The sequence below is a fragment of the Phoxinus phoxinus genome, assembly GCF_949152265.1.
Source record: "Phoxinus phoxinus genome assembly, chromosome: 18".
NCBI lineage: Eukaryota > Metazoa > Chordata > Actinopteri > Cypriniformes > Leuciscidae > Phoxinus > Phoxinus phoxinus.
The window spans coordinates 14,956,535-14,979,818 of NC_136893.1; the positions used below are offsets into that span (position 1 = coordinate 14,956,535).

General features: G+C 37.1%; 1 protein-coding gene across 21 annotated transcripts in view; it reads right to left on the reverse strand.

Moving 5' to 3' along the window:
• rap1gapa (RAP1 GTPase activating protein a) overlaps nt 1-23,284 on the reverse strand; it is a 98,847-nt gene that overhangs the window by 16,669 nt on the left and 58,894 nt on the right. For 11 of the 21 annotated variants that reach the window (XM_079587615.1, XM_079587611.1, XM_079587612.1 and 8 more), the window contains 14 exons: nt 13,027-13,062; nt 10,893-10,943; nt 10,413-10,451; nt 10,099-10,284; nt 8,714-8,817; nt 6,962-7,040; nt 6,689-6,742; nt 6,376-6,459; nt 5,375-5,475; nt 4,334-4,463; nt 1,887-2,042; nt 1,728-1,799; nt 1,431-1,517; nt 488-628 (listed from right to left, as the gene is read on the reverse strand). In XM_079587615.1, coding sequence (XP_079443741.1) covers nt 488-628; nt 1,431-1,517; nt 1,728-1,799; nt 1,887-2,042; nt 4,334-4,463; nt 5,375-5,475; nt 6,376-6,459; nt 6,689-6,742; nt 6,962-7,040; nt 8,714-8,817; nt 10,099-10,284; nt 10,413-10,451; nt 10,893-10,943; nt 13,027-13,044 — 1,302 coding nt within the window. In that variant the 5' untranslated portion in view covers nt 13,045-13,062. Of the gene's footprint in view, nt 1-487; nt 629-1,430; nt 1,518-1,727; nt 1,800-1,886; nt 2,043-4,333; nt 4,464-5,374; nt 5,476-6,375; nt 6,460-6,688; nt 6,743-6,961; nt 7,041-8,713; nt 8,818-10,098; nt 10,285-10,412; nt 10,452-10,892; nt 10,944-13,026; nt 13,063-16,085; nt 16,279-23,284 lie in introns of those variants that run through there. The other 10 variants (XM_079587617.1, XM_079587621.1, XM_079587626.1 and 7 more) reach the window with 3 other exon arrangements.

Below are 23,284 nucleotides of genomic sequence, written 5' to 3' on the forward strand. Positions count from 1 at the left end.
CTGTGCACGATATGATTAATCATGTACTACTGATTCATTTGCAAAGTATTTTAGGAAGCAAAATAGTGTAGAGCCCAAGATAATTCTCATGAGTGTATCTATGTTCAACAATGTGCTAATAGGACTAATTAGTGTAAATTATGGTAATGAGTGATTTAATTTAGGTAGCATTGGTTACATCACTTGGCAGCGGGAGTCATAAAGGCGGCACCATCTAAATCCCAAGAGAGAGAAAAAAGGCTACCGTTCATTAAGAACAACAGCAGCAAGATCAAAAAAGACAATCTGAACGAACGACTCATCTCACGTCCTTTAAAGATTCATGAGTGCTTACTAACATGACCGTAAAACAACCAGAATACACCACGTCCACCATTCACACACAAGTCACAGTAATGCTTCACAAACATCCCCATCCTCCTCTATTCTGGATGAAGAGTGAGTGCCCTCACAGAGACCCCCAGAGCCCGGTGTCCTCGTGGATTACCTTGAAAGATTCAAAGAAGCCCCCTCCCCCTCCTCCTCCATTCTCCAGTTTGTCCTCCTCTCCTCCCAACCCCATCATGGCCTGACTGTTGATGTGCAGCTCCTCATACAGCGTCTCCAGCAGGGCAGACCGGGTGCGCTCCTAGGAACAAACAGTCGAAAGTGCACGATAAACAAAGTTATTGTCTCACAAAAGAAAGAATCGACTCTGAACCGTCTGTACGAGTCGTCTGTAACTTGAATCCCACTGCTTTACGGTTATACGACGCTAGATAGGACATTTGCATAATGCCAGCCTGTATGTTGTCTGCCCGTGAACAACTTGACCCGGCCTAAAACGGGTAATTTTACTGACGACTGCTCGGAGTTCAATGCGGGATTCGCACAACGCTTTTCTTGAAAGATGAGTCAGTACTTAGTTTATGACAAGCTTGCTCCTCAGAATCACAACTTGTAAGTATGAATAATTAATTATTGATTTATATAATTTCTACCGGGTGTTCAAAACACTTAGTTTTGTGTTTTATATTGTGTAACTCACGTTATTACTGAAATACTTCTGCTAAGCAGCTGTGGACTTCTGCTAAGAATCGCGGAGGACTGAGGAAGCCTTCTGAGCTGAAATTGTCGAGTTGTTTGAGAATGATTGAAAAATGTGCAAAGTATATTATGAGAATATGAAAGTGTTTTTTGACCTTTGATGCATGTAAACCTGTTGTAGGAGACCTCCAAAACAAAATTAGCAGCTTTTAAAATAGCATAATAGGGGCACTTTAATGTCAAGTTTCTTCACTTCCCGCTGATTTTAGGTCTATGTTTTTGGACAGGATTATTGTTCTAGGATCAACAAAAGATTTTGATCCAGGAACATGTCTTTCTTGTGATGACTATATGAGCATATTATGATGATTTGTGATGATTTCTGTCATATTACAGTCACTCACCTCTAATTTGGCAAATTTTTCAGCTTTGTAACAAGCGTATTCAGCATTGATCAGCTTGGAAAGCAAGAATTCATGAAACTCTGGACCCTGTAAGAAGCAGAATGATGTAGGAGGAAAACAAATGAGAGAAATACAGTATGACGGAAATTAGTTTTTGTTTTTGTTTTCATTTCATACTGTACAATAATGTTCAAAAGCTTGGGGTCAGTTTCTTTATTTTATTATTATATTCTTTTATATATATTATATACTTGATGTTGCTAGTGCAATGCATCTAAATTAGATTAATCAACTCACTTTCTTAAAAATGGCTGGGTTGGGGAGGGGTGGTCCGAAGAATGGGACGTCATCTCGCGCCGTTACCGAAACCTGGAGAATGACACATGTGTGTATCATTTACTGACTCACAGAGAAGTGTTACAGAAGCTCTAGAAATACTGTGATGATGTACAGTACTTTGTAGAGGACGTTGTCAGAACAGGCATTTTCCACTTGCACCACTACATAGGCATGCAGGAAGTTGGAAGCAATCATGTCTGGCACAAATGGAGTGCTCTCCTCTTGAAACACGATGGCCACGATGTCATTTCCTATATGCCTCTTCCTCTGCAGCTGTAACAGAACACAAGAGAGTTTATTTTCATAATCCTTCATTTAAAATCTCCTCATGTAACTGCACTTTCAAGATGTATGCAAACTCAAATACTAAACAGCTGTGAGAGTGAGAATTAATTTGGAAATTTTTAAGTGGATTAGCAGCTTTCAAGTCAAAGAATAATTCAAAAATGGGTCCTGGATGCTGATTAGTCAATACAGTGTTGCAGCTAAAATACACAATATAGTAATGTATGATGCAAAACACCTACTCATCATAGTTTCATAAAGGCCAACAATACTACAGTTAAAAAGTAATATTGTGAAATATTACGACATTATTACATTTTAAAATAGCCGTTTTCTATTTGAATGTATTTTAAAATGTTATTTATTCATGTGATTTTTCAGCTGTCCAATCTTCAGTGTCACATGATACTTCAGAAATCAATATGCTAAGTTTTGTTAAGGAAACATATTATAATCAATGTTGAAAACAGTTGTGCTGCTTAAGACAACTGTGATACATTTGTTCAAGGATTCTTTGGTCAATAGAAAGTTCAAAAGAACATAATTTATTTGAAATAGAATATAAATGTCTTCAACTTTTGACCAATTTAATGTGTATTTATTTGCTGAAAAAAGTATTAATATATTAAAAAAAAAAAAAGTCACGCTGAGCCCAAACTTTTGAACAGTATTGTATACTTTTAATAAATAGTAGAACATAATAAATGAGCTTAAATACAGTTTTAATTAAAAAAATAGTTTTTAATACTTTTATTATGCAATATCTATTATATAAAATCAATAAGGCACTCAAATATGTGCTACATTGTGCAAAGCCTCTACATATTTTATACATGAATATATTGACAATGTAGCTCAACATTTCATACTTTAATGCGTAGGAATGAAATAAGCCAGTCCAAAAATATCTGATGAGGTAAACAAAACCACAGTTGCGATGAGTGCCGTTAAATGCTCTTCGTGCTGACATCTCATGATAAATTCAATTCATTTTGAAGGTTGAATTTATGTGTCAATGATGCCATGTGCTGAAGTTGTTTTTCACAACATGTCACAACAGATGGCTGGCAAGGACAAACACAGAGGTTGTTGCCGCTCATTTAAACATGGACATCAGTTCACCAACTTGATCTGCTGTCAACCTCCAATCACTGCAGAGTGTGTGCGCACATGACAGCAAGAGAGAGTGAGAGAGAGAGGAGCTCGGTTCATGTGTTCTAAATGCAGAAGATTCCCTGAGGAGTAAGCTCTAAAAACACTCTTCCTCTGAGGGCGCAGCACTGCCAGTGAAGGTGCAGAATAAAGGTCACTTTGTGAGTCAACAATCATCTGCCAGTACATCAGCAGTGTGTGGCTGCAGGAAACAGCATCTGCCCCAGTGCTAAGGAATGGATTTCACCCCTCCTGTCCGTCCAGATGGCTTACACCTATGTGGCTTTGTCTTTTTATTTCTTTTATTTTACACCAGAATAGTATCTACAGAGATGGATCATTAGGGACAACTGATTATATTTAGTCATACTAACGCTTACAACATTTGTACTGATTGAAGGTTCTAAGAAAGGGATAATGTACATCCAGCTGGTTGTTAACTCAGAATAAACATAGACAGGGTGATCAGGTCTTGAGATATTCTGAGATAACAACCGGCTGGATGTACATTATCCCGCTTATTACACGGCTACTTGCCACATAAGTAAATAATTAGACACGGAATATTGATCTGAGTCTAAATATTTTATTAGGTCTTCCGCGGAGAGAGCAGTTGCTAGCACGGCAAGTTCAAACTAGAAAGACATTTAACGGATGCGGTACTGTCTTGACATACCACTTATTACACTACATTTTGCCACATAATAGTTATGGGGATAAGAGATATTGATTTGAGATTAAACTGTTTTAAAATCGTACCTGGTTGTATCTTATAATTCAACATTGTACAAAACAATGTGCGATGACAATCCACAATACTGGATGACAATTAAATAACTGTACAAAAAATATTGATTTGACTGAGTTTTAATAGTTTATTAGCTCACGAAACGCAAAACTTCCATGAAAAAAAAAAACCAGTTCCTAGCAAGCGTATAGCGCCGCTGACTTCAGTAACCCGGATGAGCCTGTGTTATCTGTTTTCAGCAGTTGTTATCGAGAAATAACATACCGCTGGATGGCACGATTGACCAATCAGAATCAAGTATTCCACAGAGCCGTGTAATAATAACAAGGAAAGCACGTGTGATATGAGTGAACCCACAGCGTGGTGCGATGGTGAGTACCTGCTGTGTATCGCCCTCTGTGTAAGGCAGCTTAGTTGACACATGGAACATGATCTCCTTGTTGTGGAAATTGTGGTACACAGACTCAGAGCCTGTCTGTCCATGTGTCACGTCCAAACCGCCACGAAACCTAGAAGGAAACATATACAGAGGATTTGCAGACAAGACATGAATTTTAGCATTAGCATTAAACATCACATCCAAGATTTAGTATCCTTTATAATAGGGATATACTGTAAGCATAAAGGTTACAAAAAGAACACTCATGGACAAACTGATTAAATGGTATTTTATGGCAATATATGGAGGAGCCAAATTAAATTAAATTGAGAATTAATGAACAATAGAGAAAAGCATGTCTATTTAATTTAATTAGCATTTTAATTTTAATTGATAAATATGAATTTAATTAAATTAATATTCCTTTATTATTATTATAAAGGAATTATTTTATTTAGTTCTTTACAGTGTTGTTTTAGTATTATTTATATACTATTGTATACTATTATTTAAAAAAAATTTTTTTTTCAGTTTTAATTTTATGTAAAGTTTTAGGAATTGTTATGTGCTTTTGTCATTTTAATTTCTTTTTCTTTTTCTTTAAAGATTTCTATTTAGCTTTAATTTATTATTCGTTTTCAGATCTTAACGTTTTTTAAGTTGAAGTTTTTTATTTATTTAATATTGACACTCCATTTTATTTTAGCTTTATTTCAATTATTTGCAGCAATCCAGGATAATCATGCAGACATAGCACCATAAGAATTTACTTTCGTTTTCAAAGAATAAACACTGCAAATTGTAGGTAGATATTGTAGGTAGATATTTTGTGTGATTTGGGGGTCAAGCAAGTGCAAATCAACAACTCTAAAAGCAAGCGTAATTCATTCTAAGTGAAATCTCTCCTCAGATGTGCACTTTTAACTCCAACATCCAAAGCTTCTATTTTAATTAATGCATACAGTTATTTCATCTAGTGCGTCTACATTTCGCTCATGCCGTACTGAGAGAGAGTAAGAGCGTTCTGTTTATAAGTGTTACCCTTTGAAGTCATGGAGCTCGATTTTCTGTCCCAGAAACTCTAAAAACTCCACCAAAGCAGGACCCTCCTCGTTATTCCCAAACAGCTCCTCCTCTGAGGTCTACACAGATAAAAACACATAAAATGCTGATAAGTTTCAAGCAAACATTTGTACGCAAGTGCCCTTGGCAGTAGACACCCACCAGGCACAATAGATGGTTCTGTTGAGGTCTATGCAACAAAGAAGCTTCATGCATTATCATAACTTATATTACAGAACAAAATAACAAAGTAGTTCAGCCTTTCAGATATCCCAAATCACAATAACAAGACCACATAATGTTACAGCACAAAGCCTGACATTCATCTTGATGAGGACAAAGGCAAACTCTAAAATTAGCAAAGCTAAATGGCTCATCATGGGTCTATTAGCTTGATGCAAATGCTAATTGTTCCTCTGAATAAACATAGTCTCCCATTTAGGGTCAAACAAGGGCAAGCGGAAGATTTGAGGGCTGATCCATAAGGTGCATTTCGAACATGAGCGCGTCCCATCAAAGGCCTTGGTGTTCTTGCTGGACACACTGGAAAGGTTGAGTATGTAAACACATCGATCTGTGAGATGAAGAAGCTGTTCAGGCCTCCGCTCTCGCTCTCATGCTAATACGCTAAGGGTGTTGCCGGCAAGCGTCCTCGAAGAACCTCTTAAGTACCTCTCGCTCTCTCTCGGCGGCCTTAAAGGTCAATGACTGTCCTAATGTAATCAAAGCTCTTCTCTGGGAACAATAGCCTTATGATTTTAATACAAGACAAATGAAGACAATGGTTTGATTGTTGTCTAAGCAGAGGAGCCATTGTGAGGTCGAGAGGAGGAAGGACTACTTTGTTAGATTTGTTAGATTTTCAAAGGTGGTGTTCTAAATAAAGATGAATTATGAAGGTGAGTTACAGCAACAATTCATCTCTGTGCATCTGCTAAATGACAGGAGCAAACAGGGATAAGGCTTCCCATGCGACTCACCTGTCCAAACTTCTGATAAATGACTCCAAACTTGAAGTTGTTGCTTATGACGTGTTCGTCGAATGTGACAACGAGTCTGGAGGCCTGCGGGAGGGGGTAGATGATTTAAATAGCATGATAAGTGTCCTTTAGGTACCGCTCTGTCAACACTGCAAACCCTTGAGAGACGCAGAGCAACACTTCCGCTGAAACTAGCGTATTTCCCAGTGCCACACTTAAATTAACCAGGACAAATGATCCGGGATCATGCATTGGTGTATAAAGCTTATCACTATGGTGCAGATGGGTCATACAAAGATGTAGGGTTGCGTACCTTTGGGTAAAGCACTGGGAAAAAGCGGTCCACGTTCACCTCTTCACAGACCAGCTGATAATAACGAAAAGACAAAGCACATATTGATTCTCCTCATTCTCATTTGATCTTGCAAAAGTGAACACTAGGGTCATCTGTCCAGACAGGACAGAACAGACTCATGGGGGAGTGAGACCATCAGTCATGTCACTCAGAGAGAAGTGTGATGAATTGGAGGGCATGAAAACAATAGTGCTGACCCCTTCACCCCCTCCCCGCATGATTCACTCTCACCTTGGCCATCTGGACAATGTTGGGGAATTCGGTTAGACAAGATATTGGAATCACATCGTGATACGTTTTCATTTTTGTTCTGTAAAAAAACAAAAAAAAAGACAACATGAGGTTAAACAGTTAAACACTGCAATATACACACACATTTGATATCTATACAGTTTTCAATTGTAGTCTTTAAAAAATGCATCTAAAAATAATAAATTAAGTGCAATGTAGTGATTTTTTGATACTGAAATAGCCTATCTGAAACGCTTCCAATACAAATTGTCCACAGAATAGATAACCGATACCAGCTCTGCTTTCTCGCTCTCTCATGAATCTCTCCGACAGCGAGTTGACACACAAACCCGGCTCCCCTCACTCACATTTTTTATTTGCTCCGGATGAATATGAATTGCTGTGTGGTTGCGCGTATTGTACATAATTTTACTCATTACCGCAAATATTGTGCTCACACCCAAAGTGCGCGCACGTAAAGCAGCCTCTCAGTAAATTGAGTTCTTTTTTGCTGCTTATTGCGCTTAAACAGTCAGATACACACAAAATAATGTAAAAATGCAGGTCTTGGCCTACAAGTATTCATGTAAACACAGTAGAGAAAGAATGTAAACAGTTGAGAAAGAAAATGTGTGTGTAACAGTATAATGGATCCCTCCGTCAGGTCTTAAAGTAACAGCAGCCCAATATACTTGCTGGCAAATTATGAGATAATATTAAAAATATCCATATGGCAGTTTTTCACCATGATATTGATGCCAACATTTTGGACTGTAGTAACTTTGGAAAACCACTAGTCACAGTGGCTGGTGAGCAAAAAGCAAAAAAGTTAATGTCAGGCCCTGTATACACATGCAGTCAAACCAAAATGTATTCATACACCTTGCTATCCTAACTTACATAAATGAACTATAGTGTCCTTCACCCACTAGTAAAAAAATTATATATGGTGTCTGAATAATTTTTGGTTTGACTGTGTATATAATATATAAATATAATTTACTTTTCTTACCACACTGACAACAAAGAGTTTTATGCATAAATAGCTAAACTTAAATGTAAAAAGCCAAATTTATTTGAAAATCAAATTTTGCATACTGTAAAATAACACGTTTTCATGTATATATAATTTATAAAAAATGTTTACCCCATTAACAAATAGTTTGTTCTTGTATTAGGCATGAAATAAAGCATAACTTTGTGAGGTTTATAAAGCAAGAAAAAAACTATTTCTTGTTTTCCCTGGCAGTTCAAAAACACAGCTCCTAATGACATTAAAGCACAGACCTACCACAGTAACACTTATTAACCGCTCCAAACTCAGTGTCATTGTGGCATCATTAAACGTGTCACATGGATTTGATAACAAGAACATCCTGCTGCCATCCCTCCACCCACACACATTGGCCTATATTGTCCATCTGGTGCCTAATGCGGAAATGAGGGTGGCGTGTACATTTGGCCTGTTTAATCTGCGAGAAAAGAGGTTTTATTGTGGGTCCCAGGAAACATTCACAGTTGTTGTCAAGGAATAGATATCAGTATGTTCTTTTTAATGTCCACAGCTAAAAGCCAAAGTTCAAAACAAAGTAGTGGAACTGTGCCAGATACTAAGCCCTTCATTAGCCCCCCTCATTCACACGACAAAGACATTTGGCAGGACATGAGGCCAGGAGAAAAGTGAGTGATTTGAGGGACGGGAGAAGCAATCTAGAATGGATGGAGAACAAAGAGGAAAGCAAAAGGTCATACCTGAGCATGAGACGGAGATGCTCTTGGTCCCCGATAACATCATATTTCATGGAGAACACCAGGTGGCCCAGGGCACTGTCCACTGTATAATAATTAAAGTGTTCCTAATGAAGGAGCAGAAGGCGAAGCTGTGAGCGTTCATTCATCTTCACACTTGCAAACTCATCTTAACACTCCCCCACAAACCTAAGGGCTAACCGACCACTTCTTTATGCACATTAGTCTAATTTAGAATGGGTATTAGATGTGAATACATTAAGCCCATTGAAGCTAAACCTAATAAATCTTCATTATGTCTGGCTGCTGCGGTGTCACATTGCTCTATGTAATTAGGTTACATTTGCTAACAATTATATCATTGAAACTTATTCAAATGATAGATGAGAGTGGTTCCATTTTGAATGTTTAGCTTTTTTATGCATTTTCGACACTAATTTGTGAGCTATATTCAAAATCTTCTGAAGTCATACGAGTTGTGTGGTGAAAAAAAAGTTGTTATTCGCTAATAATCTGGACTTCCAGTGGATTGCTGTGGCCAAATTATTGAGTTGAATTTGAATTTGAGAACCTAAACAGTCCGATTTGTGAATGAATCATTCAGATCAGTTTTGTGAACTGGATTAACTCATTCACTAAAGATATAAAGCAGCTTTAATGACGTATATTTTGCAAAGGAACATCCAAATTTATGCTGTTTGCCGGGCTAAATGCAGTCGTTGTATGTGCGATTGTGCGTACATATGATGGTATTTTTACTAGTTGAGAACTCATGAAGAACTTATAAAATGTGTAAATGTCTGAGGTACATTTTGCATTCATATTACAGCCGAACCGCACCAAAGTTGGCTTGGAAGCAGACCAATACCCCCTGAAAAGATGGGTCTCGTTGCGCTCGTTTGGTGCGCACCATGGGTTCGGATGTCAGCGTTCACATTTATTCGAATGAGCCGCACTAACAGAGCAATCACACTAGATTCTTTTACTCAAACCAAAACTATAAAAGTGTAAACACACCCTCAAAAACATGCCGAGTATAGCTAGGGCAGATTTGCAGTTAATAATGACTTGTATTAATAATTACAAATTTTTGGCTGTTCCTCTCACAAAGCAATCAAATGTCTTTAGTGCAAACTTATAGTGCATAAATATACTGCCTGAAACATATATATATATATGCATATGGAAATATAATACATATGGACCATTTTATCACAGTTTTACGGTGATATTATTTTTATTTTTATTAGATAATTCACTTCTTGTGTTCCATGCAAGAAAGAAAGTCATACATTTTTCTAATGACATGAAGGTGAGTAAATGATGACATGAGTAAGCAGTTTTGGCTGAACTATTTTCAGTTAAACTATGTTTAAACAAATCCTTACTTTGCCCAGAAAATGTTTCCTGTAGATCTTAGCTGTGGTGTTGCTCTCCAGTTTGAAACGTGAGGTGGGAGACAGGAGCTGCTCGGGGTCAATCCCATTGCTTAGGTCGTGATTGGTCCCTTCAATCCAATAACCCCCAAACTGGGGCAGCAGAATCAAGGGAAATGGACTCTGTCTGCCGAGAACCTGACAGAGACAGCAAAGAAAAAACAATTACGTCGCTGACAGTCCGTCGTGCAAGCCCACAATAAATTCCACTGAGATATCGACTGCAATAACAATTTCTGTCAGCTCTTTATTTTGAACTGGTTTACCTCATGGACGCTGGGGTAAGGAATGTAGTCTTCCTCAGTCTGTAACAAAATGATGTTCAAAACATTAATTATGCAGTGGATTCATTTGGTTGCAACAGACCGTTTTTAAACTCCAATGACACAAGGAGCAAAAAAACACACTGCTTGCTCATCTGCTGGTTTATTTAAGAGAACTAACTCACTAACTGTACGTGGAATAATCGGTTTGATTCTTTACAGGCACCGAGGCCTCAGGCCAGAGAATATTGCTCAGCACCAGCGAATCTTATTTGATTGCAGTTCCATTAGTGCAAGGGAAAGTGGGCTACGAATGTCTTTGAAAACTAGATGCACCAGCTTGACTGATAACCAGCTCTTCCATTTGAAGCCGTCTGCCCGCAGATAAAACAGCAGCCCGTGGCCCTCAGACAATACGTGTTTTGTATTATTGTGAGTGTGTGTGTGTAGAGGGACAAAAGGGAGCCAGTGAGGTGAACGTACTTTGAGAGGAGGAGGAGGAAGAGTGCTTCGTTGCTCGTCCATTCTGTTGCTCTGAAAGATAAAAAAGAGAGAATCTGTCAGCCCTATAGCAGCACACGTGTGGAAGCAAAAATAACACTTTGGTTAGATCTACTCAGGAAGAGGAATCTGATTATACTTTTATGCCTTTTAAAAAAGAAAAGGAAATATCAGTTTGTAAATTACAAGAATATACGTTTTAAGAAAGACACAATGGGAATATCATTCCTAGGAACAATTCACTTTTATGCATGGTATTTTGGCACGAAATATAGAGTATTTCAATTAATATAATGGTTGCACTATTTTACAGTACATGTACCAACGTGTATACAGGATATTCACCTTAAACAGTACTTGGTAATAGAAGGTAAGTGCCTAGTTATTACAATTACTATAATAAATACATAGTATGTGCATGGGGAACAGGACTGTAAAATAAAGTGCTTCCAATATAATAATGAATTGTCATTATTTGTCAATGTAAACAAACATTATTTTTATGCAAATGGGGCTTATATTAGCTGCAATTAGCGGAAACAATATAATCTTAGCAAATTCCCTTTTAGCAAAAATAAAAATATATTATATTTATAGGATAATAAGAAATTATTTCACATTAAAAGTATGATTTACAAGAAAATATTATGTAATTAATAAAAAAAGAGACTAAAATTATCCACACAAGATTAAACATCAGTGGAAGGATAAAACAGGCAATCGCCAGGGGAAAGAATGCATGAAAAAAGTTAAACGGCATAATGGGACATTCATAAAAAAAGATTATGAAAGACCATAAATCTTTTTAAAAGAAAGTTCACATGCAATTAAACTATATTTTAAAAGAGCATATTACTTTGGATAGACAAACTGAAAGACAGAAAAAAAAGATCAGCCTTTAGATCAGTCTTAGACAACGAACTGTTTTTTATTCTCTTTAATCAGGTTTTATGAATATGGCAGACAGTGGAACACAAGATCAAAGCATGATTGTGAGCGTGCAGGGAGAAGACGTTCAAATATTTACAAGGCTATTTACAGCCATTATACAAAATATAACATCCTGAAGTTGCAAATATCAAATCATTTGTCCACTTCTTTAACTAAAATGCTGAAGATAAAAAAAAGACACCCTCTCAGGGCTGAATATGATTCCACTGATAACTGCTGTAGGTTTGAAATGCTGCACTGAGATGCAACAGAGATCGAATGTCTGATCTATTCGATGATGAATTCCAACAGACCAACTGTGATATACATACCAACACATTTGTCGTTTAAAACATCCTGTACATCTAGCTGAGCTTCTCTTTTACTGTATAATGTCATCCAGAAGCAACCCAACAGTAAATCAGATCCATTTTCAATATCATGTTGTTCTCTGAAACATTAAGGTGCATATAGTGCACTTGTTATCGTTAGACATCTGTTTGTTAGAGATAGTTAGTGATATTACAACAGTAATATCAAATGACTAAGATCAATATGTCTCTGTGTACTCAGCTGCAGGATCTTATTTAAGCACCTTAGATAGGAATTGCTTTGTTCTCCACAAATTCAAATCATGTTCTCATTGTAGATTTGGCAACTGCAAGACTGTCAAGGCCCAACAATAAATGTATTTTTTTGTAATATGTATTTATAATAAATCCATAAATAAATATAACTTTAACTTGCCCCATAAAAGAATAAAAAATTACTTGTTTCAAAAAAGGGTTATATTTTTCAGTTAAAAACGACATAAATTAGGTTTAGTTTGCAATAATTGCAATGTAATTAGATTTATAATTAAACAATCATATATTTTTCATATTTATATGAGCAATGTTGTTTGCAACAACAAACCTTTTCACATGTACATGAAAAAACTAGCAAAAGATACAGTATAGTGTCAGTGCGGCGCTGGTTGGGTAAATGACTGGCCCCGGGGTCATCCTTATGGTTTTTAATGAATAAATGTCCTCATTATTTACTGGGATGACCTTCAACTATAGCAAAAGACATGCAAGTGCAACTATGTAGCCAGTGAAGACAGCTGATTCATGGAAAGTATCTACATTAAAGATGAAAGGCAGAGGGGAGTAAAAAAACGAGAAAAGTAAAAGAAACACATTACCTGCATTTTCTCAATCATTTCAAATAAATCAGTAGTCTGGAAGAAAGGAGAGGAGATGAGATGAAATGAGATGAGATGAGTTCAGAGTTGACCCCTAGATTACATTCTCATGATGTGAGAGGGGTATGGCTGACAACACACACGACACACAGCAGTGCCGGATACACACCTAATGAAAAAAGCTCATATATCTCTCATCATTTAAAGTAGACTGCAGCTATACTCCTACTTACAACAAACTGCTTTTTATTAGCCAGTTAACTTAATCAACTAACTTATATAAGTAAACTCATAGAAACGTTTTTTTTTTTTTTTTTAATGGGATGGAAAGTTTTTTCCCACATAAAACAGATTTTAAAGTGCCCCTATTATGCTTTTTCAGATATTACATTTCATGTGCTGTGTAATGTACAGTAGCTGTTTGTGAATGTAAAAGGGCTGCAAACTTTCAAAGATCAAAGTGAACGATAAATGGAGTTATTGTCTCCCAAAGGAAAGAACCGATTCTGAACTGCCTGAAATGAGTCATCAGTAATTCCTACATCATTTTCTAACAATTTGCATAATGCTAGCCTATGGTCTTTATTGGCTGCCCACAAACTATGTGTAGTTTGACCCAATCTCAACTGTAGCCTAGTTGTAGCTGAGGCCTGAACATATTGGTTTGTGTTGTTTACATGTTGAGAAGAGCAAATCCACTTTGCACTTATAAAGGATGAGGATTCGGGCTCGAATTGATATGATCAAACTGACAACATTGTTACTGTTCGTATCTCTGTGCATACAAGAGCTGAGGAAGCTCCAGAGCTTAAATCCAGATATGGTAATGGTCGTTTAGTTTCCGAAATACGCTGCAAGCTGTAGACCAATCACAACAGACTGGTCCATCTGACCAATCAGAGCAGAGTCTCAAAAAAGACGGGTTTAGAGAGACCGAATCCTTGTTTGAACCATTACACCGCAAGAAAAGAGGTGATAATGCAATGTATAGTATGATCAATTAAAGTGTTTTTTGATCTTGGATGCCTGGAAACATAGTGTAGGAGACCTCCAAAACTATAGGAACCTTTAAAATAGGGGCACTTTAACACTAACACAACCTTCTTTAGGAGTGTGATAGATAGATAGATAGATAGATAGAAAAACTTTATTGTCTGTCACAAGTGACAGAAATTTGTCTTTGACAAAACAGGCTCATTACATTAAAACATTTAAGACATATACAAAAACAATTAAACAATACTCAGATTTGCTCTAAAAACATAAATGTGCAAATTGCAAAAACATGATTTGTTCTATAGATGGCTGTTCAGTGTAGCAATGGCCGTGGGGACAAATGATTTTTTGTAAACGTTTTTCCTTGCAAGAGGGACTCTATAGCGTCGACCTGATGGCAATGTAGAAGAAAGTGTTTTTGGATCCTTTCATGATTTATTACGGCCAAGTACATTCAATATTGGCTGGCGGCAACGTTAGTTTTGGCCTAACTCATGCAGAATACAGTGGAACTGGCATTTCCTCTTTAGCCCGATGGCAGCATGATTTTTAGATGGAGAAAATGTATAGAGATATACAACTCATTCAACAGCTCTCATATTTGAAAAAAAAAAAAATGCTTACAGATGATTTTCTTTGTAGCTATGCAGTTTGTTATAATTGCATTAAATTATAATTGGCTGCTGAAGTAGTTTGTAATAATTCCCATGTATCCATATGCCAATTAGCAATATGACACAGAAGCATTCACAGTTTGAGGCAAATTCGAAAAAAAAAAAATCATGGCATAGGCCTACGTGTAATATTTAACTTCTACATCTCAAATGCACTTGTTTTGTGTCCTAAAACTTCTCATTATTCATTTTGACTGATTCCCACACGCATTAGCATGTTCTTATCTACTGACAGCTGATGTGACTCTAGTGAGCTTATTCTAGCCTGGAGAACTTCCAAGACAGACAGTAGAGTTCTGTCCAGCCTTTGGGACGGACCCAAAGACAACGTGAACGTGAGTGGAAACAATTATCTTCGATCTGTGGAGATTGTAGACTGGATGAATTTCTCGCAGTCTTGAACAAATACTTTGTGTCCTGTAGCACATTGTTGGGTACATTTTGTGAGTCCTCCACCATCGGCAAACAAACCCTACCGCTGTCTTGAAAACAAACTTCAGGAAACTGAACCACGTCAGCTGAAATACAGTACCACTGACACAAGGTCAGAAGAAGAGTCCTGCACCACAAACACATTACCAAAAGGCCTCTTTAGCCAAATGACTAAACAAACACCAGACAGTAAAGTAATTTAATAATACTACTAAACTCTGAATCATGTGCACTTTAAGGTTCACAGTAATCAGTATCCTCCCTAAACAAACATACACAGATGAACAAACACCTATTGGATTACAGAAATATTGTAAATATAATGAAATTAATATTACATATATTAACCTGCACAGCGACATAGGGGGAAAAACATTTAATCTTTTGAATCATATAGCAGATGTATGGACGTGAGGACCATTTTAAAGACAAAATCCATTTGATCTTGATATAAAACTAAAGGTAACTGAATATGACGGACAGTGATTAGTCTTGAAAAGATGAATCTGCAGCAAAATTATAGTGCATGTCAGTTTACACTGATAGCAGCTCTGTCAGTGATGGGAGAAAATCCATTTTATCTTTTCTTGCTTGCATTAAAAAATTGCTGCACCAGAAAAAGGAAAAGCTTTGATATTTTTCTGTAAGAACATGCAAATGTGTCAGGTAAGCATGAAATATATCCTGAGATGCCAGAACTCGCACAAATCAAATATATCCTGCTCTCTTCACACTCATAATCAGTTATTATAAGTACAATTATTTATTTTGCAGTTTACTTGCTGTTGGTTTTAGCAATATTTTGCTGCACAGAATTAAATATTAAGAATAATTTTGTTCAAATTCAACTTTTTCCCCCAAGTGTGTACTCAAACAATGTTGCAAAAACAGATCTTTACCTCCCAGCATATATCCAATGTAATATTTTTGTTTAGACTGCAGATTCCACATACTTACTCCATCAGGTCTTTTCCAATGAGTAACTGTCACTTGCAGTGGGTTGAGCTGTGCATTCTGACTTTTAGCCATTTTTCCAAAAGTAAAATCCAAAACCTCTATTTGAAATTTTCTACGTCAAAAAGCAAAATATGGTGTGGAGGCTGCAAAGCTACAAAGTCCTCTTTCCTCAGAAGTGACATGAAACATTCAGCCCAGAGAGCTCCAGCAGGTTCCATGTCAATAAAGTGAGAAAACTCCTGGAGGGCAGCACAAGACTGCAGTGTGTACTCTGGGAGGTGCGTGCATGTCTGTAACCTGAAGTCTAATTGTGTGTTTAAGCATTAAGATCCTTTAACTCCAGGTGCTCTGGAGTCTTTCCTCTCTCAGGGAACACTGAGTTGTGGAAGAGACGTTGCATACCTACAGAATTAGCTTTCTCTCCGTCTTGTACTTTTTCTTTCTCTCACTGGGAGGGGTTCAGGATAAAACTGAGCTGAGCTTGGATCTGTCCTCTTTCAGTCAGACAAGCCTGAGCAGAGTCGCACTGACTCGTCAACTCAGTTCCAAAGCCTAAGTAAAGTAAATTATGTAAATTATGTCCTCCAACCAGGAGCATCTTACATTAGCAAAATAAAGTGTAAAGGGTGCACACTGGATTAGAAGCATCATGTCTTTAAAAGGCACCTATTATGCCCCTTTTTACATGATCAAAAATAAGTATCTGATGTCCCCGAGTGTGTATGCTATGTGAAGTTTTAGCACAACATTTTTATAGCATGTTTAAATTGCCACTTTTTGGGTGTGTGCAAAAACGTGTCGTTTTTTGTGTGTGTATCCCTTTAAATGCAAATGAGCTGCTGCTCCCGGCACAGAGGGCTGAGCTTCAAGAGCTCGTGCTGCGGTGGCAGACAATCTCATCTCACGGAATGAAAATATTAGAACAGAAACTCTCAGTAGCGGTGTTCAATTCGACCTGGACAATTCGGACATTAATGCCCACAGAGCAAGAGAATATATATGCTGTATGGAGATAGTAGTTTTGTTTAATTACGGTTAAAACTTATTTGTCATCTTTCTTTTATCCACTATTAATACAAGCATGCTGTAGCAGAGTAACTTAGACCCCGTCCGAATGATGGCCAAAAATATACTGATGAGTTTTATGAAGTTTATTGTACTTAGTTTACACAAAAGATGAAGCAATTTACTCAAAAGCTCACTCAGGTCGGGTCTATGCTAAAACTGCAGTGTCCGTCAACAGTTGTGGGAGGGGCTTGAGCAAATTTACATCACTTTGCCCATAATCTGTGAACAGCTTGTTCTGAGACAGTGCTTATGATTTATGGGGATTAAAAAAAAAGCACTGGGTGAATTTTTATCATTATAGGGTGGTTGTGTACACACACTGGCCACACATTTATGTTCAGTGAATTTTGCATACCAAGTCCATGTTTCATATGAAATATAATAATATAGGTCACACTTTCTCTTTCCGTTTGCACAGTTTTTTCAAACACCTAAATTCAAACTCACTGATGCCCCCTTTGTTAATTCTTGAAGTGAAATTTGCCCGTATTCTTGTGATGGATCTACTGTTTTAGCCTGACATCTTGAATTTGAGATCACGAGTACAGAATGACGTGTCTGGTGTGCGCTACCTGTGAGATGTCTGAGGTACGGCGGTACGGCGCAGCACTTCTTGTCCAATGTGTGACTGGAGACCAGAAGACAAGGCCACTTTTTCAACCAGGGTTGTTTTCTTTTATCCATGTCATTCACTGTGATTTTGCCAAGTAAGACATGTTCCTGGATCAACATATTTTGTTGATCCAGGAACAACATCTCTGTCCAAATGTTTTGTCCTAACCCTATCCATACCCCTACACCCCTACCCATTACGTATCCCTAAAATCAGGGGGAAATTATGAATTGGTGAATAATACTTATGTAGGAGCACCTAATCCTGATTGTAAGCCTAATTTTCACATAAACTGTAAACGTATCCCTCAAATCTGATTGGTTGATTAGAATGTTGTTCCAGGATCAACAAAGATGTTGATCCTGGAACACGTTGCACTCGGTGAAATCACGTTCACCAAATACAATGAATTCAGTACACATACTTTTGTAAGGAAACAGTTGATCAATGTTTCTCTTTGTGCACAGGTTTATGCAACATCAATTAAACTAAAAATGGTTCTTCTGATCTCAGAATAGTTTATAAAGGTAAAGACATGAGTTTGGCTAAAATGAAGTAATGCCTAGGTGATCAACATGCAGAGGCCATCCTATGGCTAATTTGACCGCTGAGTCTTGGGACAAAATCTCAATTAAAGCACGCCGTCATAAGTGTACAATCAGTATAGGCTTTCCGGAAGAGTATGATGAACGGTATCTCAGAGGGTGTAAAGGAGAGATGCAAGACTGACGACTTATTACGTCAGCGACTGTTGTTAATTTGACTGGCATCATTATTTGAGTGAATTGTCCCGTTTTAAACTCTGATCGGCCTTTAACACTTCAACTCTGTTTGGAGATTTCAGCAGAGCCTGCCCTGATCTTTAATGACTTTCGCCTGAAAAGCAATTCACAACATTTCCACTGATACACTAAAATATTTGATCTATTTAAAATGTAACAACCTTGTTTGATCAGTAATTGCCTTTTTATAATCAAAAGTAATAATGACTTAGCATTGGAACAACATGTTCTAAAAAGACTAAGATCTTGAATATGAATTAGTTCACATTGTAAACTAATCTTCTCGCCTAGCTTGGACTCATTGAAGATGCTGAATAATCATATATTTTACAAGAGGTGGACAATGAATTGTCCAATCCTTAATTAATCGTACAAAACACTGACTGTTATAAATAGCTCAAATATACCCAGAAATAAATCTTTGTTATTGTATGGCTATGCAAACAGATGAATCAGCACATTTGGGTTGAACTATAGTGACTTACTGTAGAGATTAAAGTGAGTAGAAGATTTTTCCAAAATGTTCTGAGGAATTTTTTTTCTTCATAGTTATTTATGATTCATGCCAACCTGCCAGACAGACCTGGCAGTCTATTCTAATAAAGCTTAAAGTCAGCGAGTGGATTTGGAAATGGAAATGCCTCCAGGGATCAGCAGAAATGAGCAAATCTATTTAACAAGTCTTAAAGAGACATTGTGACTACATTTTAAAAGAAATGATAAAGAGCTGGTGTGGTTATCTCTGTTTTAGCCTCAGCCGAATAACAACAAAAATATACCAATGGATTTTTTTTTTTTATTAAAAGAAAGACAAATAATCAGACCAAAAATTTTCTTGCACAACAAATTTAGCATATTATAATGATTTCTGAAGGATAATGCATCACTTTAGATTAGGGTCCAATTCTCACTATTAACAAACTACAATTTTTGCCTCAATAAACTCTATAAACTGTTTATTAATAGTTAGAAAGACAGCTGTTAAGTTTAGTTATTAGGTAGGATTAAGGGATGTAGAATAGGTCATGCAGAATAAGGCATTAATATGTGCTTTATAAGTACTAATAAACAGCCAATATCCTAGTAATGAGCATGTTAATAAGCAACTAGTTAATAGTGAGAATTGGATCCTAAACTAAAGTGTTACCGAACCATGTGACACAGAAGACCGGAGTAATGATGCAGAAAATTCAGCTTTGTCATCACAAATTACATTTTAAAATGTATTAAAATAGAAAACAATTACTTTGATATGTAATAATATTTTGCTATTACTGTTTTTTTCTATATTTTTCACTAAATAAATAAAACCTTGGTGAGCTCTAAAGTTATTTCCAAACTTTCAACATTGCATACACAGTAAGTGAGTAAGTGTCATTGCATTATATAACAAAATATCAAAGCAATAGCATTTCTTTTTTGAAAATGATAATGCACTTCAATCAAAATAAACTTTAGGTTACATTCCAAAAGATAAAACAATTGATAAATTAATGTTCAAAATGAAGATAAAAATTGATCGGAAACTTTCTGGTTATCAACCATTGATCACGCGAGGAGAACTTCATACATCCACTAAAAATCAGTTAGTCTGAATGTAATGACATTCAGACATTTTTGAATGTAGCTGAAGTGTCCAAAAACATTTTGTGGCCACTGTTTCTTGAGGAGAAAGTTCTTTTTCTTTTTTTAAACGTCATATCAAAGTGGACTTTACTGAAACTTTGTTAGACAAACATGTGGAGAAAAATCTCCTGTCTTTCAACAGAGCTCAGAGAGAGAAAGGGATACTGATGGGCTTACTGGACTGATGTCAGAGGCATTATCTCCACTGTGAAATCAGGCCAATCCTTAATTAATAATCCCCTTCATGTGATTCTCTAGTCAGTCTCTCTCTCTCTGTCCTGTCCATGACCATCCTCAGCTCAGCACAAATTAAACTAAATTAATCTAACTTTAGAAGATGCTGCTATTAGACTAGCAGAAAAGCAGTGCTCTTTTTGGAGAGCAGCTCACTATCCTCTAAAACAGTGTTTCTCAAGCGGGGTTGCAGGCCTGTATGGATACATAGGATCTTGTTTTTTTAATATATATATATATAATATATATTGCGGCTTTTCAACATTTTTAGGAGATTAAATAGAGGACAGCAAAAGGAAATTATTGGGGAAAGAAAGAGGAAATGTGAGACAGGCCCCGTGAGCACGGTAGCTCTTCCACATCATGAGTTTGTGACATTTATTTATTTTATTTAGATCTCAGTTATAAGTTGCTAGTGTCCATTGTCTTTACAGCAGAGGGGTGTTATATGGAAGCAGGCAGCCCCATATGCTCCTTGTTTTACAGCTGATCTAACACACGCTAACACTGCAGGCCTTTGTTGCTACTGTGCGTTATCATTTTTAGTGCTTTCGAAACAATTAAAAAAGAATGGTGAGACATTCCCATTAGCGTTCAAACAGCAGCGCCTCACAGAAGGGCGTCTCAGGCCTGCAGCATGTACGTCAGAGGTGAAAAAAGGACTTGCATCTCACACTGGGTCAGAATTAGATGGACCGTAAAACTAAAATCCTCTGACTTGGCAGTCTCTTATGTAAATGACATCAAACTGCTCAAAGCACAATCCAGTGGAGAACTGCTCTGGCAGTGCAACTATAAAGTTGCACAAACACGTCTCTTGGTGGATATTTGTAAAATTATTAAAGTCCAATATGTGCAGGGTCCAATTTTTACTTTTTGATAAACCTGCCAAATGCAGATGAATTGGGAAAAATTAACCAACAGAATAAGTACAAATGAGATCTATTTATAATCTTGAATGTTCTCCTAGACAACGAGATGAAATGGAGAGCAAATTGAGACTTTTGTCTACTGAGAAAAATATCCCATAATTTTAGGTCAGGTGTGCCCTAATCAGAGCTTCAGAAGAGATGTCAACAATGCTGGATTTCCTGAAGATACAGTACACACGTCTGCAATCAAATGTCAGAGATTTAAATGTATTGGGGGTGAAATCATTTACTCTTATGTCATTCCAAACCTGAAACTCAAAATTGCCCATTGTGCCCCTATTATGGATTTTTGAAAAAGATCTTTCATGTAGTGTGTAACATAGCTCTAAGTGAATGAAAACATCCTGCAAAGTTTTAAATCTGGCAGTGCACCGTATATAAAGTTATTGTCTCTCAAAAGAAGAGTCAACTCTGAGTCAATTAAATGAATCGGTTTTCAAACGAATCCTAAGCCGTTTTGTTGTGACGTCAAGATGAAACATTAGCATATTGCCCGCCCACTTGTTGTGCGCGCAGACACCAGGGAAAACTTGAACCTCAAACACTGCAGCTGATTCCTGTGGATACTGGACAGCATCATGTCGAGAAGACGCTGTGCTCTGCAATGTGAAGATAAAGGCCGTTTTTTTTCCACTGCCCAAGGACGAGCAAGTGAAGAATCAGTGGTTAAAATTCATCTTTACCACGTTACCACAGCAGTATAATCCTAAACTTTTGCTGTGTTCCCTTTATTTTACTTACTGCTTTTCAAATCTCGGAGTTCAATGCAGGATACGCAAAACACTTGCTCTTGAAAGATGGTGTTCAAAATAGTTAGTTTTGAGTTTTATATTGTGTAAATCGAACCTAGGTTCTTTTTGTTAATCTACCCGAGTCAAACATTCATGTAAAAGCATAATTAGAATGGAAACTCCACTTTTAAGTTTGACCGTATTTTCGTTTTCGGTCAAAATGACTTTTGAATGGGAGTGAATACAATGATACAATGAATGGGAGAACACTACAATGATAGCATCAAAATCATCGCTATTTTTAAAACACTAAGGAGGCTCCTTTACCCTCCTCCATCCCCAGCTCCTCCTCTCGCCCAGTCAGGATTTGGCATTCTGATTCCCCTTGAATCAGAATAAATTCTCAAATTATGTTGTACTTTAAAATCTTGAATTAAATATATTTGCATAAATTCATATTGGTTCTGTTCTGTTTACCCCAAGGGGGTTATTGCTGCTCTCCCTGCTCTTATCCATGCTAGGCGCCATCCACCTCGTCGGGAGCAGCTGGGGTTAGGTGTCTTGCTCATGGACACCTCAACACTTGGTCAGGTGGAACCGGGGATTGAACCACCAATCTTCCGGTTTGTGGACAACCTACATGAACCACTAAGCCAAAAGCCAAAAGCCAAAAGCATACTACTGCCAAAAGTAGTCAATCTCCGAATTCAACGTAATGAACTGACTCCATATGAGAAAATGTCATGAACCCGTAATTCCAATGAAAAGCATGATAACTTAGACATTTAGCTCATGGCAATATGTCATGGAAACAAGCTTTAGGCACTTTCTATCTTTACTTTTCTCATGTTACGTTGCATTCGGAGATCGACTACTTTTGACTGACAAAATTCCAGCCACCCGGAAACACTAACTGATAAAGTGAGTTGTACAAAACCTTTCTTTTTAGCAAACTTTGTGTACACAAACAATGCTCAAGTTCATGTGTAGAGCCCATGGTGATACTTCAAGCACAGTTTCATGTTGTGTCGAGCCGCCTTAGTGTTTTAAAAATAGCGTCCATTCACTCCCATTCAAAAGGCATTTTGACAGAAAACGAAAAAACGGTCAAACTTAAAAGTGGAGTATCTATTCTAATTATGCTTTTACACGAACGTTTGACTCGGGTAGATTAACAAAAATAGCCTATGTGTCATAAATTGAATTAAAAAAC